We start from the raw sequence: 27,334 nt of genomic DNA, 5'->3' as shown, positions 1-27,334 counted from the left end.
CCCCGTGACCCTGTAGATTTGATATTGCGGGTTGGATAATGGACGGATGGATAGAGTCCTGGAGACCTCGGCCATCAAGCTGCCTTCCCCATTTGGCCATTCCACAGCTGACTCAGCACTGGGCCAGCCAATCTATTGAAAATATGGGGACACTCATCCCTCTATGCCCCTGAGATACCACAAGGAGTGTGAGGAACATTTGGAAGCCAAAAGAAAGAAAGAAAGAAAGAAAGAAAGAAAGAAAGAAAGAAAGAAAGAAAGAAAGAAAGAAAGAAAGAAAGAAAGAAGCACATGCAATGCAAAGGAAATTTGATTTTCTACTGCACCTGCTACCTGTCAGACTGTGCACTGCCTCAAAGCGCACTTTCCTTGGCATTAAACTCCAAAAAACTGTCAAAATGCATCTAATGGCACCTTGAAAATAATTAAGAGCCAGAGGCGGGACCAATCCGTGTCCACCAATCAGATCACCTGCCCTCCTCCTTGTTCATTAATGGGTGTAAACAAGACAAAATTCAAAGACCTCCTTTTTATTGTATTCTTGATTGCTCTGCAAAGTTCTTTTGTTTTGAAAGTTGCTATATACTATAATTAATAATTAATAGGCAAGCATTTATTACTTGGGGCAGAACAGTAGCCAGAACGCTGCTGTCTCAGATGTCCAGTGTCTCCATTTCAAAAGCCATGCCTGGTCCCTGCTTATGTGAACTTTGCCTGTTCTCCCTTGTCACACACGTGAGGGTCTGAGGGTCACCCTCTGAGTCCTTCCCAGGTATGCGCTACCACTCCGAGCCGAGAGGGGGCACTGTTTCTAACTGCCTTGTCTTCTTTCTCCTCCACAGTGCACTGAAACTGCCCCAGTGATAGCAACTGATTCAGGCCCTCCTTCTGCTCCCTGGGCCATAAACGCGAGACCACCCAATGGAGGCGTCACTTCAGATTCAAGCGACCTAAGGAGTGGAGCTCCACAGCCTGTTAACAATCTCTTTCTACGTCATAACTGAACTAGTCTGAGTGTTACGGGGCAGTCTTTGCGTTTTTGTTACCCTTTTGCAGTTAATGTGGGACAGCACCAGCTCATCATTCACACTCTCCATGTTTAGTTTTAAATTAATCCTTTCTCATGATTTGATTCGAACCTCGTTTTACAAAATTTGACTTGCTTGTCTGGAATGTTATTTGATTTTAATAAATTCAATAAAATAAAATAATTCCAAAGACCTAGATGGCAGGTTAATTAGGAGTTCCCTACTGGCTCCGTCTGTGTCAGTGCATAAGTACAGTCCCATCCAGGGTCGGTTACTGCCTTGCACCCGGTGTTGCTGTGACAGGCACCACCTCCCCAGTATGCTGAACATGATAATCAGGCTAATAATGGAATGCTGTTTTCTGGTTGTGTCCCTTCCATCTGGTAATCTGGAACAAACCATGACAGACTTGAAGAAGCATCTGGAGGGGACATTGGGACAGCTCAGCTATTGGCTAAAGAGACTGGCTTGATGGACTGAATGGCCTTGGCCTCCTTTGTCCAATCTTTTAAGTTCTTACATAGTGTTAATGCTAGGTGGCACTGTTGCCCCTTTAAATCCAACAGACAGACATTTAGGGCACAGGGTAAAAGCACTAAGAAGTATTTTCATTCTTCCTTCTTCTTATAAACAGTGCCCTAAGCACCACAGCCAAGAAATACAATGAACACAATTCTCTCTCTCTTTCTCCTCCACACCTCCCAGTAAGCTTTGTCCACCTCCACCCGACTCCGGCTTGCTTGCTGGGTCTTCAGCAGTCCTTTATATAGTTCCTGACCCAGAAGCACTTCTGCTCTTCCTCTCCTGTGACTTACTAGCACTTCCGGGTCAGAAGGAGAACTTAATTTCTTTAATCATGACTCCCCAGGTTCTCTCAAAGCGTCCACTGGAGGCACCCATGGTACCCAGCAGGGTTGTGTGATAAAACTACATCACCCATGGTGCCCTGCGGGAATCCGGGGCACCGCTACACTGCAGAGAAGCTGCCATCTAATGTATTGGGGGAAGTAGCGTCCCAAAGAGGTTGCCTTCCCCCATCCTTCCATTCTGTGGGCGTCCCGGCCCGTCTGTCACAATAGTTAAACAAGTTAAACCTTGAGCAGGGATGACTGTGTGGGGACCTAATCAGGGTATGGAAAGTTCTCAAAGGAGTCAATAAAATAAACAGTGAATCGCGGACTCGAGGACATCAATGGAAATTAAGGGGAAGTGCGTTTAGGAACGAAGCCAGGAAGCAGTGCTTCACACAAGGAGTTGTAGGAATCTGGAGCAAACATGGAGCTCAAGCAGAAACCTGGACGACATTTAAGAAGGGTGTGGAGGAGACAATGGGAAAGTTTAGCTCCACAGCTGCACAAATGGGCGACACATGGACTCAATGGTCACCTCTCGTTTGTCAACTTTCGTACGTTCTTATGTTCTCATCTGTCAACTAACTTGCTCCACTACAAGAAGGTGCAGATGCCACATGGGCTGGATGGGCATCCCGGCCAAGAGAGGGTGCAGACCCGGAAGGAAGGACCGGACAGGGTGGACGGACAGCCCATTAAAAAGAAAAGATATCACTGGTTTAATTCCCCCAGCACGCTAGATGGCAGCAGCCCTGGTTATCAGTGCCCAGTGGGAAGTCAGCAGGGCATGCTGGGAAATGTAGTCCAACAGGGCAGCCCTGCTTGGGCCACGTGGTGCCACAAGAGGGCGCTGCTAGGAGACAAGCTCCCTACTGTGATGGACTTCCATGTGACCCAGAAGTGCTTTGATCAGGCGATTGCCCTGGCACCAGAAGTACCCCCTGGGTCTGTAATAAAAGGGGCCGCACTCCTTTATCCAGGAGCTTGAGAAGCAAGACTTGACTGGAGGACTAGAAGGAGGGCAGTGTGGTGGTGAGAATTGTGGAGAGGAAAACAGGTATCATTTTATTGTGCTTTTGTTACTATTAGAAGAGCAAAGGTGAATAAGTCGACCCGAGACTGTGCTTGTGTCTTCGTGTCGGGGTTTGGGCTTGCTGACGCCCGGGTTTCTTTCACAAAGGCTGGACTAGAACATGTCCAGAAGCAACGTCTTCATTTGAGACAACTCCTCGCCAGCCATAATTGTGGCTTTATTAACCTGGAAGAGAAAAATCAGGCTGGCTGGCCACTCTGTTAGAAAGGTGCACGGGTATTGGGGGGGTCTGTGACCCCCCACCCACCCACCATCGCCGCCATGTCCCGACCCCTCACCCTGTGCTGCCATCTCTGTTGAGTGAGCTCTGGGTTCAGAGGCCACAGCCATTGCCATGTAGTCAATCAGGCTCACTACTCAGCACAAGTCAAGCACACTTTCAGCGTCACTCTGCCATTTTCCTGCTCTGTCTTTTTGATTTCTTCTTTTCTTTGTCACAGAGAGGTGAGCCTGAAGCACACTGGAACAAGTTGTCACTCGCTGCGTGATGAGCTGTAATTAAGTACAACAACACAGCGGAGCAGCAGCCGGCCGCACGCAGCCGAGGTCCTGTGCCAAATAGGAAATGCCTCTCAGGGGCCCAACGTGTCCAAAACTACGGAGAGTGCGGACGATCAGGTCATCAGCTCACAGGACCTCACTCATTTTACACAAACTTAAGTTGACATTACAGTAGCAGGAAGTCCTCTCACACATGAAGCTCCAACTTTTATAATAAACGTCCCCCTTAACTCTTTACCACACACTCCTCTCCAGTTCAGACTCTCTGCACACGTTGACGTGTTTTATGACACGCAAATGTCACGTTTAACATTACAGAGGTTTGAGCATGAGCACCGCACAAAATCTTCTAAACTGAGCTGTGGGGACTGGGAATTGGCCAGCTGGGTCCAATTGCAGACCCCCGGAGCTCCGCTGCCAATTGGATTGCATGTTTATGTCACCTGATGGTCATCAATATTTGAGTCAGATAACCGTCTCACAACCCGAATCTTAACTCGGGCGCATCACGGACCACCACTGACACCCCCAGAAATGGAGCGGAGCTCTGGAAGTCTGCAGTGTGACTCTAATGGGAGTGGCCAGCTGAGGGGCTCACAGTGAGTCAGCAGTGGGATTTGAACTGAAAGGAATTCTCCATGGGTGGCACGGTGGCGCAATGGGTAGCGCTGCTGCCTCGTAGTTGGGAGACCTGGGGACCTGGGTTCGCTTCCCGGGTCCTCCCTGCGTGGAGTTTGCATGTTCTCCCCGTGGGTTTCCTCCCACAGTCCAAAGACATGCAGGTTAGGTGGATTGGCGATTCTAAATTGGCCCTAGTGTGTGCTTGGTGTGTGGGTGCGTTTGTGTGTGTCCTGCGGTGGGTTGGCACCCTGCCTGGGATTGGTTCCTGCCTTGTGTCCTGTGTTGGCTTGGATTGGCTCCAGCAGACCCCCGTGACCCTGTGTTCGGATTCAGCGGGTTGGAAAATGGATGGATGGATGGATGTTAGTGGTGACGATCGAGGACAACTTTTAATCTTTCTGACACAATGAGCGTCAATGGCCACCCAATTTTAACAAGAGCAAACAATAAGAAATCATTCATAAAAAATAAATAAATTACTTGTGTCACAAATGTGACACATGTAATATTTAAAATGTGTATCTTGGATAAATTATTGTTAAATAAAGCATTTCTGAAAAATCCTCTTGCGAACAACAATGAAGTGTCCACAAACAAGAACAGGTGAGCTATCTGAGGAAAAAACTGACACATGCACTCAAGTGAAAACCCCGTGACCATCGTCAAGGACCCCCGAGACTCACATGGACGAGCTGGTCCTGCGTGTCGTACTCCTTAGTGCAGCCCTCCCAGTGGCAGTTGGTTTCGTAGACCACTTCAGGTTCTTGTTTGCAGTCGTCTTTATCAAAGTCTTCTTTGAGGTCAAGGATTCCAGTCAGGTGATCCTGAGATCAACACAAAGAAACTTAGTGCATCATGGGAAATCTGGACATCGTTTAATTTTTATAACTTCATTATAATACAAAATTCCTTAAGCTAAATCAATTATCTCAAGAGCAAAAAAGGAAAAAAAAACTTCATTTTTATAGCACCTTCCTTCTTTATGTATTCATGTTATGTACAGTATGTACTGTATAATAATAATGTAATCCTGTCTATTGTCACACACGTGCGCATGGGAGGTGGCGAAAGGGCCTGAATGAGAGTAATTCCATGTCCGACCAGGGGGTGGCAGAGTGCACTGACTCTTTCTCTCACTTCTCTGAAAACCAGTTACAGGAAATTCCACCTGGCCCCGATGACGTCACTTCCAGTTCTGGCCCCTATTGTTGACATCACTTCTTCTGCTCACCCTTAAAACCGCCATCTTTGTAACAAGCAAATCAGTTCTGCTCTGCACTCTGATCTGTACACTTCAGTACCTGTTATATAGTGCCTTTCATCTATCTATCTATCTATTATTTAGTGCCTTTCATTTCTATATATCTATCTATCTATTATATAGTGCCTTTCATTTCTATCTATTATATAGTGCCTTTCATTTCTATCTACTATATAGTGCCTTTCATTTCTTTCTATCTATCTATTATTTAGTGCCTTTCATTTCTATCTATCTACCTATTATTTAGTGCCTTTCACATCTATCTATCTATCTATCTATTATATAGTGCCTTTCATTTCTATCTATTAATCTATTATATAGTGCCTTTCACGTCTATCTATCTATCTATTATATAGTGCCTTTAATATCTATCTATTAATCTATTATATAGTGCCTTTCATGTCTTTCTATCTATCTATCTATTTATCTATCTATCATGAATGCAGGGAAAAGGTTGGGGTCCCAAGGGAAGGTGAGGGGGCAGGTTTGGGGGAGGGCACCAAGGGAATGGGAGGGGGTTGGGGGGGCATCACAGAATGTTTCCATTGCTGGATTTACCACGGACCATATAGTGCAAAAGTGCAAATGGTGCGGCTGAAGCAGGTGCCACAAAAAGGGGGCTTCCACATCCCTCTATCTTCCTGTACGTTTCTAAGCTTGCACATTAAATGAAAAAATTACATACATACATACAATAATAAAAATAAGAATCGAGGTTAATGATATAAATTAATCTTGGGATTACAACAAAATTAGAATCTTGTATCTGCCACACGGCCCACCGAGGCTCTCGTTCTAGTGTTGGTCATGTCGGTTGTCCCGTTCAGTCGTCCACTGAGAGCGAGTGCAGTGCAGCGCTGCAAGACATATGATAATTTTCGAAAAACTGAATTTTATTTTCTGGTTTATTATTGTTTACATTTTGACTTATAGATATATATGGAGGTACCAAAATCTTTGAAGAGGTCCTAATCCGGCCCTGCGTTGCGTCACTCCCAGGTATGCTCTTATTTGACGCTGTTGACGGCTGACGTGATTAATCATAGCAGATGTCTATTTATTGATCGTCTACTACGAGTTAACTGGTATTTGGCCTTCAACGTGTTGAAGAAGTCCCATCATATTTCTGATTGCACTTTCGTGGCAGTGTGGTCGATTTCCAGCCTATACTCTACTCCCATTACTTCTCATCCCAGTTACTCTCTTTCTTGTTTTTTAGCGCTAAAGCATCCGTCAAACAGCTGGATTTCTTTCCCATTTCATCGTTGGTTGGGATTTGGGTCCTAAAATAAGTAGTGCCACATAGGCGTGACGTGTCGGCCCCTCATTCCCACTTGTTTTCTGAGGATGAACAACCCATGACAGCGATTTAGTATCTTAAAAAACAAACAAAATAAGCAGATACTGAGCAGAAACGTCACGAAATGAGAATACAGGAGAAGTCAAAAACAAAGTCAAATATGGGGTGAAAATCGCTCTATTTTTTGCTGGCACAAGATAAAGCAAACGTGACTCCAGGGTACGTCTTCCTTGAGGATATCTGGCGGAAAAGTTGCCTTTCTAGAGGCATGCCCCCGAGGCGGCTCAAATTGTTTTCAGATTGTGCGGTTTCTCCACCTAAGCTGCCGCGCTCCAGAGACGCAGCACTTCACCCGTAACGTGCTGACTACAGCATGTTTATCTTTCCCCGATATGCTATCTTCATCAATTCTCCCGGCCCCTAGATGATTCCGTTTGTAGCCGGCCCAATGCATCATGCAGAAACCTGCCTCTGAACCCGACGCGAATGAGGAATTTGTCAAAAGGAAGAATACACACACAAAAAAAAAAGGGCCTGGATGACAATAACGCGGCCCCATATTTCATTAAAATGAAGAGACCTGGCAGTTGGAAAGAGTAAAAAAATGAATGAATGCAAAGCTCTTATCACTGGGAGTTTTTCCTTTATATAGTTCAAAGGAATGGCTTGTGGGTCAGGGGACTAAAGGCCTCCCCAGGGTCAAATATCAGAGCAGTGATCAGACAAAAGAGAATCACCAAACAATTAGAGCGTAGCCGGACCACAGAAGGGAGTCCTGTTTGAATCCAGTGGGGATGCCGCCTGGACTCGGGACGTCACCCTCGTCTTCCGTTTCTTTACTTCAAATGAATGCTTTATTTCTTCCTCTGCACGTTTTTCTGATCTCTTGCTAATGCACACTTCATAGAGACAGCGTAAAAGCCCACTTAAAGTCGGCATGTAAATCTCTCCGTCAAACAGCTGGCGCCTGCAGCTTGATCTTTTAACCCCGTGTTACCTGAGCTCCTGGCGAGGCAGGCCTCAGAGCCTCCATCTCTGTCTTCACTTTGGATCGCTTGGTTATCATTGGGTTCACCGTGCTGCTGACGGCCGACTCACCACTTGCGTTCTACACATACAGCCAGGAAAAGAAAAAAAAAATTGGAGGAAGACCAACATTAATATTTCCCTTTGATGGTGCATAATTACCACGTTCCCATCTTGTAAGAAATGCATTTTAAGAAGTGAAATGCGCCACTGAGACTAAACAGTTTACGCTGTACATCTATATATAATAAGAATTGTATACAACACGCCAAAAGGCACAATGGAAAAAGACAAAAAAGGACAGTTTGGGCCAATCAGAGTGCCCCGTAATGGATGTAAGCCACTCAGATCCTGGGGGGAGTTGTGCACTTTTTATATTCTAGTAGTCGGACTCTAAAACGGCCATCTGTGATGACACTCAGGCCTCACTGAGTCACCAGGGCCAAGGAAACTTTGAACACTTCTGGACTGTTCAACTATGACATGGACCACCAATAGGTGTCACTGCTCTCTCTACACATTGAAGGCTCGCCATCGGACCTGTCGCACCGGGGGTCCCCTGCCAGGGAGCAATTTTAGATTCCTGATCCTGAAACTAAAAATGCCAGGGATTAAGGTTCATATGGGCGGCCAGAGGGGACTGCTGGTCATGGAGCTTTGGAATGAATCTTTCTTTGAGCGTGTGTGTTACGCTGGCCTTTGCTGGATGTTGGCATCAGTACCATCAGGGCCATTCTTAGGTTTTTTTGGGGGCCCTAGGCAAAGGTTAGCCACTTCACGTCTCTGCCACTCGTGTTGTGAAGAGGGGGGCTGAACGCACCCCAGGGAGACGCGGTCGCTCCTCCCAAACGGTGATACAATGGGATACAAATACCGTTTATTTTGTTTTTTTTTTTTAACCTCCTCTTTGCCGTGGGGCGTGATCTGCATCTCGCGCGGCACTTCGAACATTTAAAAGCCCGTACAGCAGCTGTCTTTGTCATTTACTCTTTGTCTTTTATTTCCGGCCCTGGGCGTAGTTAAATCTCCTGGCACAAAGTCTCGTCTCGCGGGACATGACTTCTTGATTTTTTACATTTATAATTTAAAAACGGAATAAGAACATCTAACATCACATTAAAGTTCGATAAATTCTGAAAAGAATGATACCAAACATATACATGTAGGTTTTAAAATAAGCGTGACAAAAAACGTGACATAAAATCGATGCACTTTTAAGCTTAGGATTTTCTATATAGAGAGTAGATGTATAGATGTATCACATTTGAGAGGAAACATGTCAAAGGAGCCCACTGACTATGCCTAACGTAGCATGTAAATCAAACTTTAATGTAAAAACAGCTTGCATACTTTCATATTTGCAAAGTCTCTGATTAAGTCTGAATAATCGAGGGAGTCGACGACTTTGTGCTCAGCGGATATTAATGCTAAACTATTATGATTGATATGTTGCACAGACGCCCTGGCAGGTGAGGAGCGTGATCTGCCTGCCCACTAGCCCAGGGCCCGCCGTCACCATCGATGCTGCCTCTCGTCACTGTTTCCTCTCTGCTCACGTGTAACCATACTGATACTTCTACCATTTGTACTTCTGAATTATGGACCTGTAAGTTGTATTTGGTTATGGCTAAAAAAAAAAAAAAAAAGGCCGGGTGGGGCCCTTTAGCAGTGGGGGCCCTAGGTGGTCGCCTACTTTGCCTGTGCCTAAGAACGGCCCTGAGTACTGCTGCCTCATAGGACCGTAGTGTCACTGTAACCTACAAGGCCGTGCCAGTGTGTCAGACTGTATGGCTGACTGTCCCATACAACACTACAGAAGAGTCGAGTGACCAGATGGGGTCTGTGGTTGTCATTACTTGTTACTGTGACTCTCATCGTTGGAAGGGGCCAATTGGGTGTCACTTGTACAACTGCTCACTCACTTCTGCAGCCTCATTTATTTTTTCCGCAGTCAGAAGATGATCAGCCTAAAATAACATTTTTCATTTTGTATGTATAAACCACTAATGTCCAGCCAAACTCCAAAAACAGGCTTTAACTTAGTGTGACAAATGCTAAACTTAAATGGCAAATCTCCAGAGCTACTGAAAAAAAAACTTCAAACATAATGTCAAATGTTCAATTTAAATAACGAACTAATGACATAAATGGCAATTACATCGGGTGATTGGCCAAAATAAAACTCAAATGGTAAACGTACAGCGTAATTTTACAAATTTCAAATGCAAATATCCAGAAATACTGGCAAAAAAAATCAAACAGGAATAGTGAAAGTGCAAAGGCAAATCTGTAAAATGAGTTGCAAAAGTCAAACTTAAATGGCAATGTAAACTGAAAACGTTAAAATGCATATGGCAGGCACACTTTAATGACAAATTTCCAGTGTGAATAACAAATACGAAACTTAAATGGGTTTCCTCCCAAAGTCCAAAGACATGCAGGTTAGGTGGATTGGCGATTCTAAATTGGCCCCAGTGTGTGCTTGGTGTGTGGGTGTGTTTGTGTGTGTCCTGCGGTGGTTTGGCACCCTGCCTGGGATTGGTTCCTGCCTTGTGCCCTGTGTTGGCTGGGATTGGCTCCAGCAGACCCCCGTGACCCTGTGTTCGGATTCAGCGGGTTGGAAAATGGATGGATGGAAACTTAAATGGCAAATCTGCAGGGTTGCTGGAAAAACCTAAACCTGAGAAATCAGGCTGAAGTGAGAAGTGTGCGCCGTAAACAGCAAATGAGACACCAAGTGTAAAGTGACAAATGTCCAAAGTGAATGGCAGATCTCCGGAGTGAACACCAAACGTCAAACTTAAACTGCTAATGTTAAAGTGAGCAAACGTAAAGTGAAAACGCCGAACATAAAAGGCAAATGTCAAACTTTATATAACTGAAGTCCGGCTTAAATGTCAAATATCTGTTATGTCATGTCAGGGTTTGTTCTTTGGGTTTTATCACCATCTCTGTTATTTTACGTGTTCTCTGTTTTTATGTATTTTTAGTACGCTTTTGTTGTTTCCATGATTATCAGTTATGTATTGTGTGCGCAGCCTTTCAAGTTACAGTCCTTGCTTTATGCAGATGGAAGAGGCGGGGCCACCATGACATCACTGCTGAGGGACCACCCTCAGTCTATATAATATATATATATATATATATATATATATATATATACATACAGTATAAGTGTCCAGCTGGGGAGTGAGGCCCTCAGAGGATCACTAATTAGTTTTAAATTGTGTTGTTTTTTTTTGTAATTTTATTTTTCCGACTGTTTTTTGGATGTTGCTGTTGTTTTGCATATTTGGACTTGTTTTGCTTTAGATTGCCTCCCTAGGCAAATCATTTTGGCACTTAATTTAAAGGTCTTCATGTTTGTTTTCATTTTGATAAACTAGGGGGCTTTGCCCCCTGCTTGTCTCCCACCCCCCCCCACCCGGGCTACACTCCAGCCACTGTGTGTCTCTTCCGCTTGTGTTGTGAAGGGGAGGGGGCTAAACACACGTTAAGGAGATGCCAAGCTGCGTGTTCTGCTTGTTGCGCTGTGCGTCGGTCATTTAAAAGTCTGTACAGTAGCTGTCCTTTTGTCTCACGGGACGTCAAAGTGTCTTCCGAGAAGATCACGCATTGACTCAAGATCTCTTTTATTATAATAGAGAGATAAAATATAAATTCTTTATTGTTTTAGATATTTAAATAATTTATTTGGTTGATACCCTTATCCAAGGTGACTTACAGCACTGGAGAGATACAATTGGTTCCATTTCTGAATGCTCGGAAAAATTGGAGCACCAGCAGGGGGAGTGACTCGCTCATGGTTATGCTAGTGAGTGGAGCAGCCTGACATCAGGACTCCTGAGCCCTCCCTCTGGCTATATGAGTAAGCTGTGAAGGCTCAGGAGTTGGGAATCATTAATTTACTGTGGAGTTGTGTGAGTGCATCATTTTCCAACCTGCTGAATCCAAACACAGGGGTCTGCTGGAGCCAATCCCAGCCAACACAGGGTGCAAGGCAGGAACCAATCCCGGGTAGAGCACCAACCCACCACAGGACATACACACACACACCAAGCACACACTAGGGACAATTTAGAATCAACAATCCACCTAACCTGCATGTTTTTGGACTGTGGGAGGAGGAAACCCACGCAGACACGGGGAGAACATGCAAACTCCACGCAGGGAGGACCCGGGAAGCGAACCCAGGTCTCCTTACTGCGAGGCAGCAGCACTACCCACTGTGCCACAATTTATTATTGTTGAATTTCTGGTTATTGATTATGAAGGATTCTGTTTACTGGATTTTGTTTTGTGACTTCTTAGCTTACCATTGCCTTGCGTTTCTTTTGCTCTGTTGAGCTTTTCTTTATACTTTTCAATTTTAGTTCATTTTATTTATGGTGAGATCCTGTTTGCCCGTTTTATACAAGTTGAGGGTTTACTGTCACTCCTCCTCAGGGCTGAATTAAGTGTTAAGCAAAATAAACACGTGCTTAGGGCATCCACAGAAATGTCCCATTGCCGGATTTAGCATGGAACATGTGGAGCAAAATTGAAAATGGAACAGCTGAAGCAGGTTCCACAAAACGGGGCTTTCACATCCCTCCATCTCATTGTAAGTTTTGTTTCATTTCAAAAAACAAAATCTTATTTTACAGTTTATTATTGTTTATATTTTGAATTTGATAGAGGGGCACCAACATCTTTCAAGTGTTTACGGCCTCTACTGGTCTTAAAGTGGTCCCGTTTCTCCTCATTTGGGGCCTTTGTTATACGTTTGGGCCTGCGCTGGCTGAAGCCTGCAAGTCATCTTTGGGACCTGGCTGAGTTGGGGTGCACCTCTTCTGGTCTGGCCAGTGAAGATCTGGCCCTGAATTTTCTGGGTCTTTCTGGAGGCCTTACACCAATTCTCCCAGCTCATAACAGTTGTTTTCCTGCTTATGACTTTGTTTGATTAGTTTGTATTTTGTTTTTACTGTTTCATTGTCTTTTTGCATTGTTACGGGTGCATTCATTTTTTTTTTTGTTACGTGTTGCCCAGTTTTACGACCCAAACGTGTGGCCTGTGAAGTTCTTTTTTTTGACTTCAGCTCTTTGATTCTCGTCTGATGGGTTTTGGTGCTTGAGCCACTGCATTCCCAGGTATGACTTTTGCTTGCTCTCCGGTTACGTTTCTTCTCCTGATCCAAGCTATTTTTTTCCCACCTTTGCATGTTAATGGTTTGGCCTTTTTGAAAATTTTGTGGCCTGTACCCCCTATTAAAATCACGGTAATAGCAAACTTAAGAAGAAAATGCCAAGATTTGGGAATTTACCATTTGCAATTTTAGAGTGTTAATCCCGACTTGCCATTTACTGTGGACATTGGCCATTTAAACTTGACATTTACCCTTTAAGGCCGCGACTTACCCTTTACACTGCGCATTTTTAATTTGGAAAACAGGTGTCTTTTCAGATTAGGCATCCTGCAAATGTGGCAGAAACGACACAAAAGAGTGCATTGTCCCACTATATGGCGCTCCGTGCTGTGGCCTGCTTTAAATGGCCACAAATGTGGCTGAATATGGATGGGCCTGTTAAGAAAAGCCCCTTTGCTCCATAATGAGCACTCCAAGGGTCCGTCCACATCCACTGTTTCACACCCTGATGTTTAGTCACTTATGCTTCATTCACATAAAGGTGATATTTACTGAGACCCTCTTTGGCCAGTTCCATGGTATAACTAGGGTCTTATCTTACCTGGTTCGAGTCAGAATTGCTGCTTGCGTTGTTGTTGTGAGAAGGCGAAGGCAGGGTGGAGATGCCAGCCACGTGCTGCCGGGAGGCAAATGTAGGAGAAGGCTGGATGAGAGGTGGCGTGTGACCAAAGGCCGCGCTCAGGCTCCGCTGCTGGTTCAGAATCTGCTGGTATGCCATGGGGTTGATGGGATGTGGGAAGGTGAAGGCCGGGCTGATGGATAGAGAGAAAAAAGACAGCAAAGGAGATTACTACAAATGTATATAAGACCACCTGGATCAATGTGTACAATGCATGTTGGAAATGACTTGCTTAGCTACTCAGCGCTGCCATCAGTCCTTACAGTGACTTCATCGAGCAAGCCAAGGCGTCTTTATTACGGTGGATTCAATAAGGATTCACAACCCTTCACTTCCTGCACGCTTTATTGTGTGGTAGATTTAATTTTAAAGGAATACATTTGCTATGTTGGCCTATCAGTCTACACTCAATGAGACATAATGTTTTCAGAAAGGTTTGCAAATCTGACCCTGAATTCAATACTTCTTAGGAGCCCCTTTGGCAGCAATTCCAACGTTGGGTTTTCTTGGTGGGACTCCACAAGCTTTGCACACCTGGATTTGAACAGTTTTTCCTCCATTCATCCTGGCAGATTCTCTTAAACTCCCATTACACTGAATGGAAAGTGTCCATAACCTGCCGTCTTCAGGTCTCTCCACAGCTGATCTGTGGGGTCTAAGTCAAGGCCATTTAAGGACAGTCAGAGACGTGTCCTTTAGCCATGCCAGCGTTGTCTTGGCTTTGTGCTTCAGAAATGAGAACCATCGCCCCAGTCTGAGGTGATGCGCACTACGGAGCAGGTTATCTTTATGGTCCTCACTGCATTTGGCCACATTCATCGTCCCCTCAATTCTGACCAGTCTCCCAAAGCATGAAATTGCCACCACCGTGTTGCCCTATAGGGATGGCATTAGGCAGGTGATGAGCAGTGCCTGGTCACCTCCAGACGTAGTGCTTGACATCCTGCCCAAGGAGTTCAATTTGTGTCTCACCACACCAGAAAATCTGTTTCCTCATATTTTCAGAGTAAACTGAATGCCATTTAGTAAAATTCAAAAACAAATCTAGATAAACGGGATATAAATAAATAAATATGTATTTATTAACTAGCTGTGCTAACCCATCTAAGGCAGGTTGAAATCTAAGTAATCAGAGCAGACCTCAGCGTTATCATCTGCAGTGCACCATCTTTTGGAATGTGTTTTGTAACGCACGTAGTAATAAAATACTTGGCACGTGTCATTCCAACAGATGGCGCATCACAAACATTGGTACAGTCGTGGCCAAAAGTTTGGAGAAAGACCCAAGTGTTGGTTTTCACAAAGTTTGCTGCTTCAGTGTTTTTAGACCTTTCTGTCAGACGTTTCTCTGGGATACTGAAGTAGAATTACAAGCACTTCAGAAGTTTCAATGGCTTTTATTGACAATGACATGAAGTTTGTGCAAAGAGTCAAGATGTGCAGTGTTGGCTCTTCTTTCTTTTTCAAGGCCCCTCTCTGCAATTCTCCCTGGCAGGCTGTCTGTCCGTCAACTTCTAAGGCCCAATCCTGACTGATGGCAGCCCACTCTTGCAGAATCAGAATTTATGGGTTTTTGTTTGTCCAGCCGCCACTTGAGGATTGACCACAAGTTCTCAATGGGGAGTTTCCTGGCCATGGACCCCAGATTTCGTTGTTTTGTTTCCCCCGAGTCACTTTTGCCTTATGGCCCAGTGCTCCATCATGCATTGTTGGTCACCAAACTGTTCTTAGATGGTTGGCAGAAGTTGCTCTCGCAGGATGTTTTGCTCCCATTGTTTATTCACGGCTGTGTTCTTAGGCCAAATTGTGAGTGAGAAGCAAACCCATGTGACATGAGTGGTCTCGTTGGAGTGACACAGGACTGATGGTAGTGCCGCTCACCTCGTCATTTTTTTCCAGGTGTCCCAAACAATCAGAAAGGGGATTCATCAGAGAAAATGACGTTCCCCCAGCAGTCCAATCCCAGAATATCAGTCTGTCCCTTTTCTTGGCTTCTTCTTTGCTGCCCATCTTAACACCCACCAGGCCATCCTCCAAAAGTCTTTGCCTCACTCCCACCTGCCTGCCTGCCTGCTGCCATTCCTAAGCAAGCTCTACCCTGGTGGTGCCCGCAGCTGAATCAACTTTAGGAGACGGTCCTGGCACTTGCTGGACTTTCTTGTGCGCCCTGAAGCCTTCACAACAGCAGCAGTAGAAATGGGTTTGTTGGGATTAAGTTCATTTTTATGGCAAAGAGGGATGTTGCAATTCATTTGATCCCTTTTCAGAACATTCTGGAGTAAATGCAAATTGCCGTCATAAAACCTGAAGCAGCAAACTTTGTACCATTCTCAAAACTTTTGGCCACGACTGCAGAAATAAAATTCATCAGTATAAATATTTCTGATGCTCCATTTGTTGGAATGACAAATGGGGTGAATATCATCACCGCAAATGTTTGTGATGCTCCATCTGTTGGAATGAGAGGCACACAGAAACGAGACAAACTCACAGATGTTTATCCTCTTTAAGGTGAGGTCAGGCCATAAACTCCCGTCTTAGCCATGTGACCACACATCAAGCTGACTGTTCCCATAATAACCCAGAAGGCTAAAAGGACTCAAGGCCACCCCGCCAACAGAGTGCGGAGTTTAAATCTGAGAGAAGTAATGTGGTGAGAAAAGAAACAAGTAGCAGACAATGGGAAGAAAAGTAGGCCAAGCTCTCCTCGCAGCGACTTGATTGATGGCCTCCCTTCATCACCTGAGGTCTAAGTGTGTGTGTGTGTGTGTACAGGATATGTAATGACACCTGAGTACCTTGTATGAGGTACAGATGGCCTGGTCCTGGCCACAATGCAGTGGAGACGATGAAGAAGATGCGGTGCTTAGCTGAGTGTGAGTCACCTGCCTGATTGCTGTCTGCCTGGACTTTGCATGTTCTCTCTGTGCCTTCATGTCATTTTTTTCCCAAAATCCTCCATCTTTCTCCGGAACCTCATCCCTTAAAGATGTGCCAGTCAGGCAGTGTGACCGTGAATGTGGGTGGCTGTGTGACAGACTGGCATTCTCTTTAACTTTGTGCCCAGTACCTGGAGAAAGCATATGACAGGGTGACTGAGAGGAGCTGTGGTATTGTATGAGGAAGTCGGGAGTGGCAGAGAAGTACGTAACAGTTGTACAGGATATGTACGAGGGAGTGTGACCGTGGTGAGGTCTGCGGTAGGAGTGACGGAGGTGGGATTACATCAGGGATCGGCTCTGAGCCCTTTCTTATTTACAATGGTGATGGAGAGGTTGACAGACGAGATTAGACAGGAGTCCACGTGGACTGTGATGTTTGCTGATGACATTGTGATCTGTAGCGAGAGTAGGGAGCAGGGTGAGGAGACCCTGGAGAGGTGGAGATATGAGAGGAGAGGAATGAAGGTCAGTAGGACCACCAAGACAGAATACATGTGTGTGAATGAGAGGGAGGTCAGTGGAATGGCGAGGATGAGGGAGTAGAATTGGTGAAGGTGGATGAGTTTAAATACTTGGGATCAACAGTACAGAGTAATGGGGAGTGTGGAAGAGAAGTGAAAAAGAGAGTGCAGGCAGGGTGGAATGGGTGGAGAAGAGTGTCAGGAGTGATTTGTGACAGACGGGTATCAGCAAGAGTGAAAGGGAAGGTCTAGAGGACGGTAGTGAGACCAGCTATGATATATGGGCACAGGAGACAGAGCTGGAGGTGACAGAATTAAAGATGTTAAGATTTGCATTGGGTGGGACGAGGACGGACAGGATGAGGACATTAAAGGGTCAGCTCAGGTGGAATGGGTGGGAGCCAAAGTCAGAGAGGCGAGATGGCGTTGGTTTGGACATGTGCAGAGGAGAGACGCTGGGTATATTGGGAGAAGGGTGCTAAGGATAGAGCTGCCAGGGAAGAGGAGAAGAGGAAGGCCTAAGAGAAGGACATGCAGGTGATGGGTGTGACAGAACAAGATGACAAGGACAGGAAGATATGGAGGAAGATGATCCGCTGTGGCAACCCCTAATGGGAGCAGCTGAAAGAAGAAGAAGAAGAAGACTGACCCAAGTGCCTCTGAATTGGATGAAGTGGACAAAAATTGTTAGAGGCATTGTGAATTTCCCCTTGGGGATTAATAAAATATCTATCTATCTATCTATCTATCTATCTATCTATCTATCTATCTATCTATCTATCTATCTATCTATCTATCTATCTATCTATCTATCTATCTATCTATCTATCTATCTCTAAAATATGTAATATTCTGAGCCTATACAAAGACCCCCTCGGAGGTCGTCCCATTTTCTCGTTATACAGCGTTGAGTTGCGGCAGATTGCTGTCTTTTAACAACAAAATGAGAACAGATCTGTGCAGAGTGAACTACATTAATAGCAAATATTAAACCCCAAATCACGGACCTCCTAAATATTCAAATCCCCTTGTGCCCCCTGGTAGTCCACATGGTGGTTGCACGTTCTCCCTGTCTCTGTGTGGTGATCCCTCAGGTTTACCCCCAAAACATTTATTTAGATTTGTTTTGCCATCTGTGTGTGTGGACAACTGAGCTCCAGAGCCCACGGTTCCACTTCTAGAGTGGTCACTTATCTGTGTGGAGTTTGCCAGTTCCCCATAAGCCCTCATGACTCCAGTTGCCCACCCGCACCCCAAAGAACAACTGCTTGTGTTTCTCATTGTAATTTGTGCCCATTGCACCGTCGGAACGGCGGCCTGTGGTTTACCTGATACCTCCGGCTGACAGATGTCCATAGGATCCGCTGGCCGCCGAGCTGCTCCGGGAGTTGTTGATGTAGGCCACCAGTGAGTTTGGCGAGGTCCTGATCATGGTCTGGAGGTCAATGCTGGCATCCGAGAGCGGGGAGATGGATAAAGCTCTCTTACGGCTGATCCGAGGCGTCAGTCTCGGGCTGGAGAATCGTGACACTGTGGAGAATCAGAAAATGGCCTGCTTAGACAGCAATGATAACAAAGGTGTCCCGTTCCTCAGCACTGGGGGATGAAGCCTGAAACAGACATCTGCTAAATGTCACAAAAAATAACAAGATCTCGAGTTAATAAACTTCAGGGGAAATAAACCAGCAGTGCTTGAAAACACCCAAAAGACGGGTACAAAGACTTCTACACGCTCCTCCACTTAGGATTAGGGTAATAGGGGCTGAAAGCTGGCCTGGCAGCATGGAATATAGACAGGAACAAACCCCAGATGGGACGCCACTTTAGAGTTGCCCAATAAATTAATGAGACACACCTTAGGGATGTAGGGCAAAAAAACAGAATGTCCGGAGAAAAGACCACACCAAGTGTCACCAGTGAGGAGACCCTTAGGGTCAGGATAAGAATATCAATAACAAGCTGGTTAAGTTGGATGACACTACGAAACCGGGAGGGATGGCACCCATACCACATGCACTTCAGAAGAGGTCGTCCACCTGAAGCTAAGCAGGACTTGGATGAGAGACCATCTTGGAAAAGCTCGGGTTGCTGCTGAAAGTGGAAGAGGTGTTGGTGAGGCCAGCAGGGGGCACCTACCCTGTGGTCTGAGTGTGGATCCCACAATCCCAATGGTCCTGTGAAGTGAGAGGGGGGACACTGTGCTGTAAAAATGGCACCTTGCTTCATAAAACCAAGGTCCAGACTCTCTGTGGTCATAAAAGATCCCTGGGCATCCTTCACAAAGAGTGCGGGTGTGTGTGCCATGTGATGGACTGGTACCCTATTCAGGTTTGGACCCTGCATTGGCCCCCTGTAACCCTGAACTGGATTGAGCAAGTTCAACAAACAATTTATATTATACTAGCTGTGCTACCCAACTAAGAAGGGTTGAAATCTAAATAAACAACAGAGACCTCGGCATTAACGTTTGCAGTGCACCATCTATCCTTCCAATGGGTAGTAATAAAATGCACTACTACAAATGTTTGTGATGCACCATCTGTTAGAATGACAAATGCAAAGCATCCTATTACTTCAAATGTTTGTGATGCGCCATCGGTTGGAATGACAAATACAATGCATTTTATTACTACAAATGTTTGTGTTGTGCCATCTTTTGGAATGACAAATGCAATGCATTTTTGTTACGACAAATGTTTGTGATGCGCCATCTGTTAGAATGACAAATGCAATGCATCCTATTACTTCAAATGTTTGTGATGTGCCATCGGTTGGAATGACAAATACAATGCATTTTATTACTACAAATGTTTGTGTTGTGCCATCTTTTCGAATGACAAATGTAATGGATTTTTGTTACGACAAATGTTTATGATGCTCCATCTGTTGGAATGACAAATAAAATGCATTTTATTACTACAAATGTTTGTGTTGTGCCGTCTTTTGGAATGACAAATGCAATGCATTTTTGTTATGACAAATGTTTATGATGCGCCATCTGTTGAAATGACAAATAAAATGCATTTTATTACTACAAATGGTTGTGTTGTGCCATCTTTTGGAATGACAAATGCAATGCATTTTTGTTACGACAAATGTTTGTGATGTGCCATCTGTTAGAATGACAAATGTAATGCATCCTATTACTTCAAATGTTTGTGATGCACCATTGGTTGGAATGACAAATACAATGAATTTTATTCCTACAAATGTTTGTGATGCGCCTTCTGTTAGAATGACAAATGCAATGCATCCTATTACTTCAAATGTTTGTGATGCACCATCGGTTGGAATGACAAATACAATGCATTTTATTACTACAAATGTTTGTGTTGTGCCATCTTTTGGAATGACAAATGCAATGCATTTTTGTTACGACAAATATTTATGATGCGCCATCTGTTGGAATGACAAATACAATGAATTTTATTCCTACAAATATTTGTGATGCACCTTCTGTTTAAATGACAAATGCAATGCATTTTTGTTACGACAAATGTTTGGGATTTGCCATCTGTTAAAATGACAAGAGACATTGCAACCGAGCAGACACTTATCCTTTTATTAGGGTGGATTATCAATCAATCCATTTTCTTAACCGGCTTATCCAGTGCAGAGTCACAGGACACCTGAAGCCTATCCAGGCAATGATTAGGTGCAATGCAGGAACAGCACCCGGACAGAGATGAAGTGGCCCAAAAGTTAATCCCCTTTAATTGAAATAAAATAAACACTGGCTTCTGACTTGGAAGCCTTGAGTTTGTGGAAAGCTTCTCTGTGTGAAAAGGAAAGGAGTGACCTCCTCACAAGTGACACCCACACTTCGAGAACATGCCAACTGCCCCCAGCTTGTGCAGGGTGGAACTTGAACAATAAAATGGACCTAACACAACTCCTTCAAGTAAAGTCGAATTGTGTACCTGAAGACACCAGTGGCCATTAGGGGGCAGTGTAGTTAAAACTGACCATGGAGTCGCGGGAATTGGGAATAAACTAACAAGTCATAGAGTGGAAGCAGAAACCTTGGCAACCTTAAAGAAGTATGAGGACAAAATTCAGGGGGCATCTCAGCTCTCAGCTCATCAAATGAGCTCGATGAACGGAATGGCCCCCATCTTGTCTGCTCTCATGTTTGCCCACGTCTGTGTGGAGTTTGTATGTTCTCCCCATGTCCTGGCCGGTTTGTCCTTTCACATCATACAGACCAGCAATTTGGGGTAGTTGGTGTCTCTAAACTGGAAATGGGTGCTTGTGACCCTCCTTGAACCCGAGACTCTGCAGCACTGGTCGGTGTTTTTCTAATCGTCTCCTTCAATGTTTTGTACGGCACTTGGAACCGTAATAAAGATTGATGAAATGAGCAGATCCTACGATTCCCCAGCGGAACTTTCTAATTGACTCGCACTCCACAGGACCCAATAGGTAAACGATGATCAGTCTCTTCATTAACCTAATTAGGAAATTCATCAGACGTGGCGTTTGGTTCAATGCAGACGTAGGGGAGGACGGCGGCGCCTGCAGGAGTCGCAGCGCCTCAGCACAAGGCCAGACGTGTCTTCCCGCGCCACATGCGGGCACTGTAGCCACGTCCACTATCTCAGCCATCTTTCACATGCCGTGATGGAATTCCGATTTTGATCTTACGACGGATAATGGATTGCTCCCAATAATTTGTAGCAATTACTGTGATAAGAATCTAATCACCGCAGATGTAATTCACTTTGGCAAATGGCTGCAATTTTCTGAATTGATTTTAATCAAATATAAATAAAAATAGTTATAAAGCAGGCCCTTTTGACCCCCCTTGTTTTCATGTTACTATCCAACAATTCCGTATTCTCTAATAGCTCAGCGGCACACACATGCCAGTATATCATTTAGACTCGGATTTGTCTTAGTTTGTGCCAGTCACGAGCCATCCATACGTTTTCAGAACCCGCTGAAGGTAAAAGAGAAACAGAAAGTGAAAAAGGAGACACCAAAAAATACTCGGTGGGGTTATTGTCATTTGAGGACCCAGAGCAGCAAACGTTGGTCTCTGTAATGGATATTTAAATGACGGGTAAAGGACAACTCCAGCAAACGACTAACATCAGACAAGGGCTTTACTAGACAGTCACTTACCTATCATTCATTTTTAATTATTTCTTTATGGTAGTACAGTACAGTCCTTCAGCCATCTTGTCCTCTGTTTATGTTGCAAGGTGGTCCCGTTATTTCGTGCCACTGTAGGCTGTAATACGTTGTATGGGTGGTATGACAATAAAGCCACTTGACTTGAAAGGAGACGGCGTGAAGCACAACTACAATTATACGTCAACTAAGTTCAAGTTTACTGTCATGTGTATTCAGTACAACGAAATTCTAATTTTCACGTCACCTCGGAATAGTGACAGTGACACAACGATACAATAGCAACATAAAATATACACATAAGAACAGCAGCAAAATAGACCCACTTCACCCACCACTATTGGGTACCATCCACCTGGATGATGCAACGGTAGCCATCTTTGTGCCAGTATGTTCACCACACATGAGCTGTCAGGTGGTGAAGGGGTCAGAGAGAGAGACAGAATTAGAGAGTGGGGATCAGGGGGCCTTAATAACTAGGCCATGGAGAGCAATTTAGCATGGACATTGGGATAAACCCTACTCTTTACAAAGGATGGCCAGGGATCTTATATCTTTTAATCAATACCATTCTGGGATGACAGGGGGCGCAATCGCTAACTGTCTCACCGCCCCCTCCACAGCTTAAAGAAGGCACCCATTGAGGACCCCGAGTCCTAAGCCCTGCCTTTACTGGATAGGACATCATAAACTACACACACACACAAATATATAAAATATTATATGCAAATATATATATTTTGTGTTTATTTATAAAAAATTATTTTGTGTTTATATATAACACACACTACATATATATATATATATATACATATATATATATATATAATATATATAAAACACAATATATATATACAGTATAAAACACACACTATATATATAAATATATATATAAAACACACTATATATATATATATATAACACACAATCCTCTTTAATAAAACCCCTGTGCGTCCATGTATCCGTGTGTGTGTGTCTTCTGGTGAAGTGCGCATGTGCGGGGCACGGTGCGATGCTTCAAAGGCCGCCTGACGCGTCACACAAGACAGAGAGGACGGGACCTATAAAATATCGAGCGGCCGATCCAATCGGATTTCGGTAAATGAGGTAAGACCTAAAACATAAGGCACGAAAAATCCAATCGGGTACTGAGACGCGGAGACCGGCTTCCCCAAAGAGGTAGGATTAGTGTTTGTTGTTGTGCAAGTGTTCACTCTGAGTATGTCAGATTTGCGATTAACAAACTTGGCCCGGTAAAGTGTAAAGTGTTTTCCTAAATATACGAATTTTCATGATATTACAATAGGATGACTTTTAAAAGTAGATTTATTTTCACGCACATAAAATCCGTTGCTGGGGAGTCGCCATACATACAATAATCAGCTGCACGCCAACACAGATTAAAATACTTGCTGGAGAGACGTATTACTGTGAGAGAAAATTAAAGGCACACAATACAGTGATGCATATTACAGCCACATACAAGTCAATATTACTGGAACATATTACTTTGCCATTTAATATAGACTGTTCCTACTAATGTTTATGCACTACTATTCTAGCGCCCGTTATTGTAATGGGCTAAATGTCTAGTATATATATAAAACACACACTATATACAGTATATAAATATATATATAAAACACACTATATATATAGTGTGTGTTATATTATATATATATTGTCACACACGAGCGCTTTGGGAGCAGCTTAACGACCCGGTCTGCTTCGTGACAAAACCCGTTGAGGGACAATGGCAGTGTACTATTCTTTCTTTCTTTGCTTCCTTAGAAAGACCGAGACAACGCCACCGTAAAGATCACCCGGATGGCTCTAGAAGATGCACACTTCCGGGTTCCTTCCTTCTCTCTGCTTACCCCTTGATAACATCATACTCCCACAATCCACCATGATTATCCCAGCATTCCAGAGTTTAATTTCCACTCCGTTACTATAAACTGTCCGTCTTCCCTCCCTTCAATGTCTTTTGAGTTTTGTAAAAAATCATCTGATATATTTTTGTTGCAGTATATGGGGCTCAAACCCCAAAACTTTATGAATGTCTCGGTGCTTTGTTACAATATATATTATATATATATATACAGTATATATATACACAGTATATATATATATATATATATATATATATATATATATATATATATATATATATATATGGAAGAGAAGGTCTGTGATACGGTTTGCATATTTGCAGCTGGAGATCCACAAAGGGAGAAAAAAATGAATCACGTATCATAAAGTAGTTTTTATTCCTGAGCTTTCAACCCCTACCAGGGGTCTTCATCAAAGGATAATGCTTAGACTTACAAGAATCAAAGGCAATATATATCAACACATTAAGTGGGGGTGGGGGGGGTGACTAAGTCAGTATGATCAAGGGGGGGGGTTTGTATAGTTTATTTATTATGTACATGTTCTTCTTAAGTTAGCATATGTTGGATTTATGTCCAAGTGTCTGTTGATGGCGTTTTCATTTGATAGCCTAGACTCGGCCAACTCTCTGGCACTTTTAGTACTGGCCTTAAATTTTACTTGTACATTGTCCCAGTTGAATGTATGTCTTGTCGATTTAGTAGGTGCATTATCCAACCTGCTGAATCCGAACACAGGGTCACGGGGGTCCGCTGGAGCCAATCCCAGCCAACACAGGGCACAAGGCAGGAACCAATCCCGGGCAGGGTGCCAACCCACCGCAGGACACACACAAACACACCCACACACCAAGCACAGACTAGGGCCAATTTAGAATCGCCAATCCACCTAACCAGCATGTCTTTGGACTGTGGGAGGAAACCGGAGCGCCCGGAGGAAACCCACACAGACACGGGGAGAACATGCAAACTCCACACAGGGAGGACCTGGGAAGCGAACCCAGGTCCCCAGGTCTCCCAACTGCGAGGCAGCAGCGCTACCCACTGCGCCACCGTGCCGCCCCTGTATATATATATATTTATATATATATATATACATAGTATATATATATATTCTGTGTGTGTGATATATGTGTGTGTATGTGTGTATTATATATATACACACACACACACACACACACACAAACTAGCTGTGCTACCCATGTAAGATGGGTTGAAACTTAAGCAATCGATGTAGACCTCAGCATTAACGTTTGCAACGCACCACACAGGGCCTATGTCTCTGTTATGTGCCATTTACTATGAGATTTGTAAAAGCAGTGTTAATGGTGGTGCTGCGCCATCTGTTGAAATGAAAATTGCAATGCAGTTTATTACTAAAAATGTTTGCGAAGATGCCACCTGTTGGAATGACAGAGACTGGACTGGACAGACACATAGAAAGATACAGAGACACTTATCCTTTTATTATTTTTTTTCCAATATGTTATTTTATTAACGTGTATATATATATATATATATATATATATATATATATATATATATGAGATTTGTTTATGCAGAGCTATTCAGTCCATTAGGTGGCTGTCCAATAGGCAGCGCCATCATCTGAGGGGCAGCATTAATGAAAGTTAAGGGGCACATGCTCTGGACACCAAAAGAGAACCCGGGACCTTAGTAGTATGATAATAATGTCAATGGTATGCTGACAAAGGGATGCCCTTTGTATTTCTGAAGGCGTGCCTGCTGCTCCCCCACAGGTTGACCAACGCTGATACTGAGTGGGTGGTGTTACCTACTGTGTGCTGTTTATGAAAGTAAAAGTGCATCAAGGGTCATGTGGTCCTTAATATCTGCAGTATATGCGCAAAGGGGTGCTGTTTGTGCTATTGAAGGGGCATGCATTCTGCACAACAAGGGGGACATCCCTAATATGTTGGTATGTCTAACAATAATTCTAACAAGCCACTATGGATAATAATCAACCCCATCTAGGGTTTCAAGTGGCACTGCATGTATATATATATATATATATATATATATATATATATATATATATATATATATATATATATATATAAAATACTGTGTATATGTCCATATATTTGTATATATTGTGTTAGGGGTGCATGCATCAGGCTCAGAGTTTGTGGGAGGTAAGCACTACCACCTTGAACCTCGAGGAGGTGCTGCCACTAACTGTCCTTTCTCTTCCACCTGCAGCTCCAAGAAGATGACCAGTGAGGTCATGTGGCCCCACCCCATGTGCCCAGCTGAGGCCCCGCCCCTTCGAGTTGGGTTGCCATAAAAAGGAGATGTGCCCAGAAAATGCTCTTTTATTTGAACCCAACCTTGCTTGAGAATGGAGCTCTGATGTGACTCCTTATCTCGTTTATGTAGCGGAATTAAATCATTCTTCTGATGTGCTCACTTTATGTTGTTTTGTACTTGATTTTGCCAAGCAATTAAAAGGGGTTGGCTCGGTTTGCTTGCAGACATTTTTGTACACCCATCACCTCCTTCAGACTGTAACCATATATATTATATATATATATATGGTCACAGATGAGCATTTTTTGAGGTAAGGACACAGACGCCATTATCTGCAGAAACACTGTTGCTAACAGACTCTCTTCTTTCGCTCGCTATCCGGAATACGTAATCTACTGACGTCACTTCCACTTCAATCCTGGGGGATTCCTGCAGGATATTTAAAGAATGGGATTGCCAGAAGTTAGCATTCAAACCGAAGCTGAAACCAAAAGAGTATGGAGCTCCACGGCGATGAAGCAAATCGCATACCCTGTCTGTGTATCTGTGTTTTTGTGTGCCTGTTAGGCTGTTAAGTCTCTGGCATTCCAACAGATGGCACATCACAAACATTTGCAGGAACAGAAAATGCATTGCATTTGCAATTCCGAAATAATGACACATCACAAACATTAATACTGCATTTATGAAGCCCATACCAAGTGGCATATAGACAAATGCAACTGAGGGCGCGTCACAAACATGTTTGTGATGCACCATCTGTTGGATTGACAAAGGCAATACATTTTATTACAACATGCATTATGAAATACACTGCAATAGATGGTTCATTGCAAATGATAACGCTGAGGTCTACGTTGATTATTTAGATTTCCTACCCTTCTTTGATGGGTATAGCACATCTAGTATAATATAAACTGATAAGAGTTGAACCTGCTCAATCCAGTTCAGGGTTACAGGGGGCCAAGGCTGGGTGCTAAACTGGATAGGGTATCGGTCCATCCCATGGTATACACACCCTCATGATGTCTTGTTGATTATGGAGCTGGAGAGGGGTGATGTGTTACATGTAGGCTGGACGTGTATTTTGTACACCGGATAATACGATTACTACTACAACTACTACTACTACCAGGCCGGCTTAGAATG

The 27,334-nt window shown here is 43.9% G+C and overlaps 2 protein-coding genes across 3 annotated transcripts in view; one reads left to right on the top strand and one right to left on the bottom strand.

Moving 5' to 3' along the window:
- Nucleotides 1-27,334, top strand: part of clasp1a (cytoplasmic linker associated protein 1a) — a 991,009-nt gene that overhangs the window by 600,459 nt on the left and 363,216 nt on the right. The gene's annotated exons all lie outside the window — the stretch shown is intronic.
- Nucleotides 1-27,334, bottom strand: part of gli2a (GLI family zinc finger 2a) — a 256,466-nt gene that overhangs the window by 20,282 nt on the left and 208,850 nt on the right. For both annotated transcript variants that reach the window (XM_028808058.2, XM_051930297.1), the window contains 4 exons: nucleotides 18,218-18,419; nucleotides 13,409-13,619; nucleotides 7,653-7,763; nucleotides 4,778-4,918 (listed from right to left, as the gene is read on the bottom strand). In XM_028808058.2, the coding sequence (XP_028663891.1) occupies nucleotides 4,778-4,918; nucleotides 7,653-7,763; nucleotides 13,409-13,619; nucleotides 18,218-18,419 (665 nt within the window). The remainder of the gene's footprint in view (nucleotides 1-4,777; nucleotides 4,919-7,652; nucleotides 7,764-13,408; nucleotides 13,620-18,217; nucleotides 18,420-27,334) is intronic.

This window comes from Erpetoichthys calabaricus, chromosome 8, assembly GCF_900747795.2.
Source record: "Erpetoichthys calabaricus chromosome 8, fErpCal1.3, whole genome shotgun sequence".
NCBI lineage: Eukaryota > Metazoa > Chordata > Cladistia > Polypteriformes > Polypteridae > Erpetoichthys > Erpetoichthys calabaricus.
This window is presented reverse-complemented; position numbering and strand designations above follow the sequence as displayed.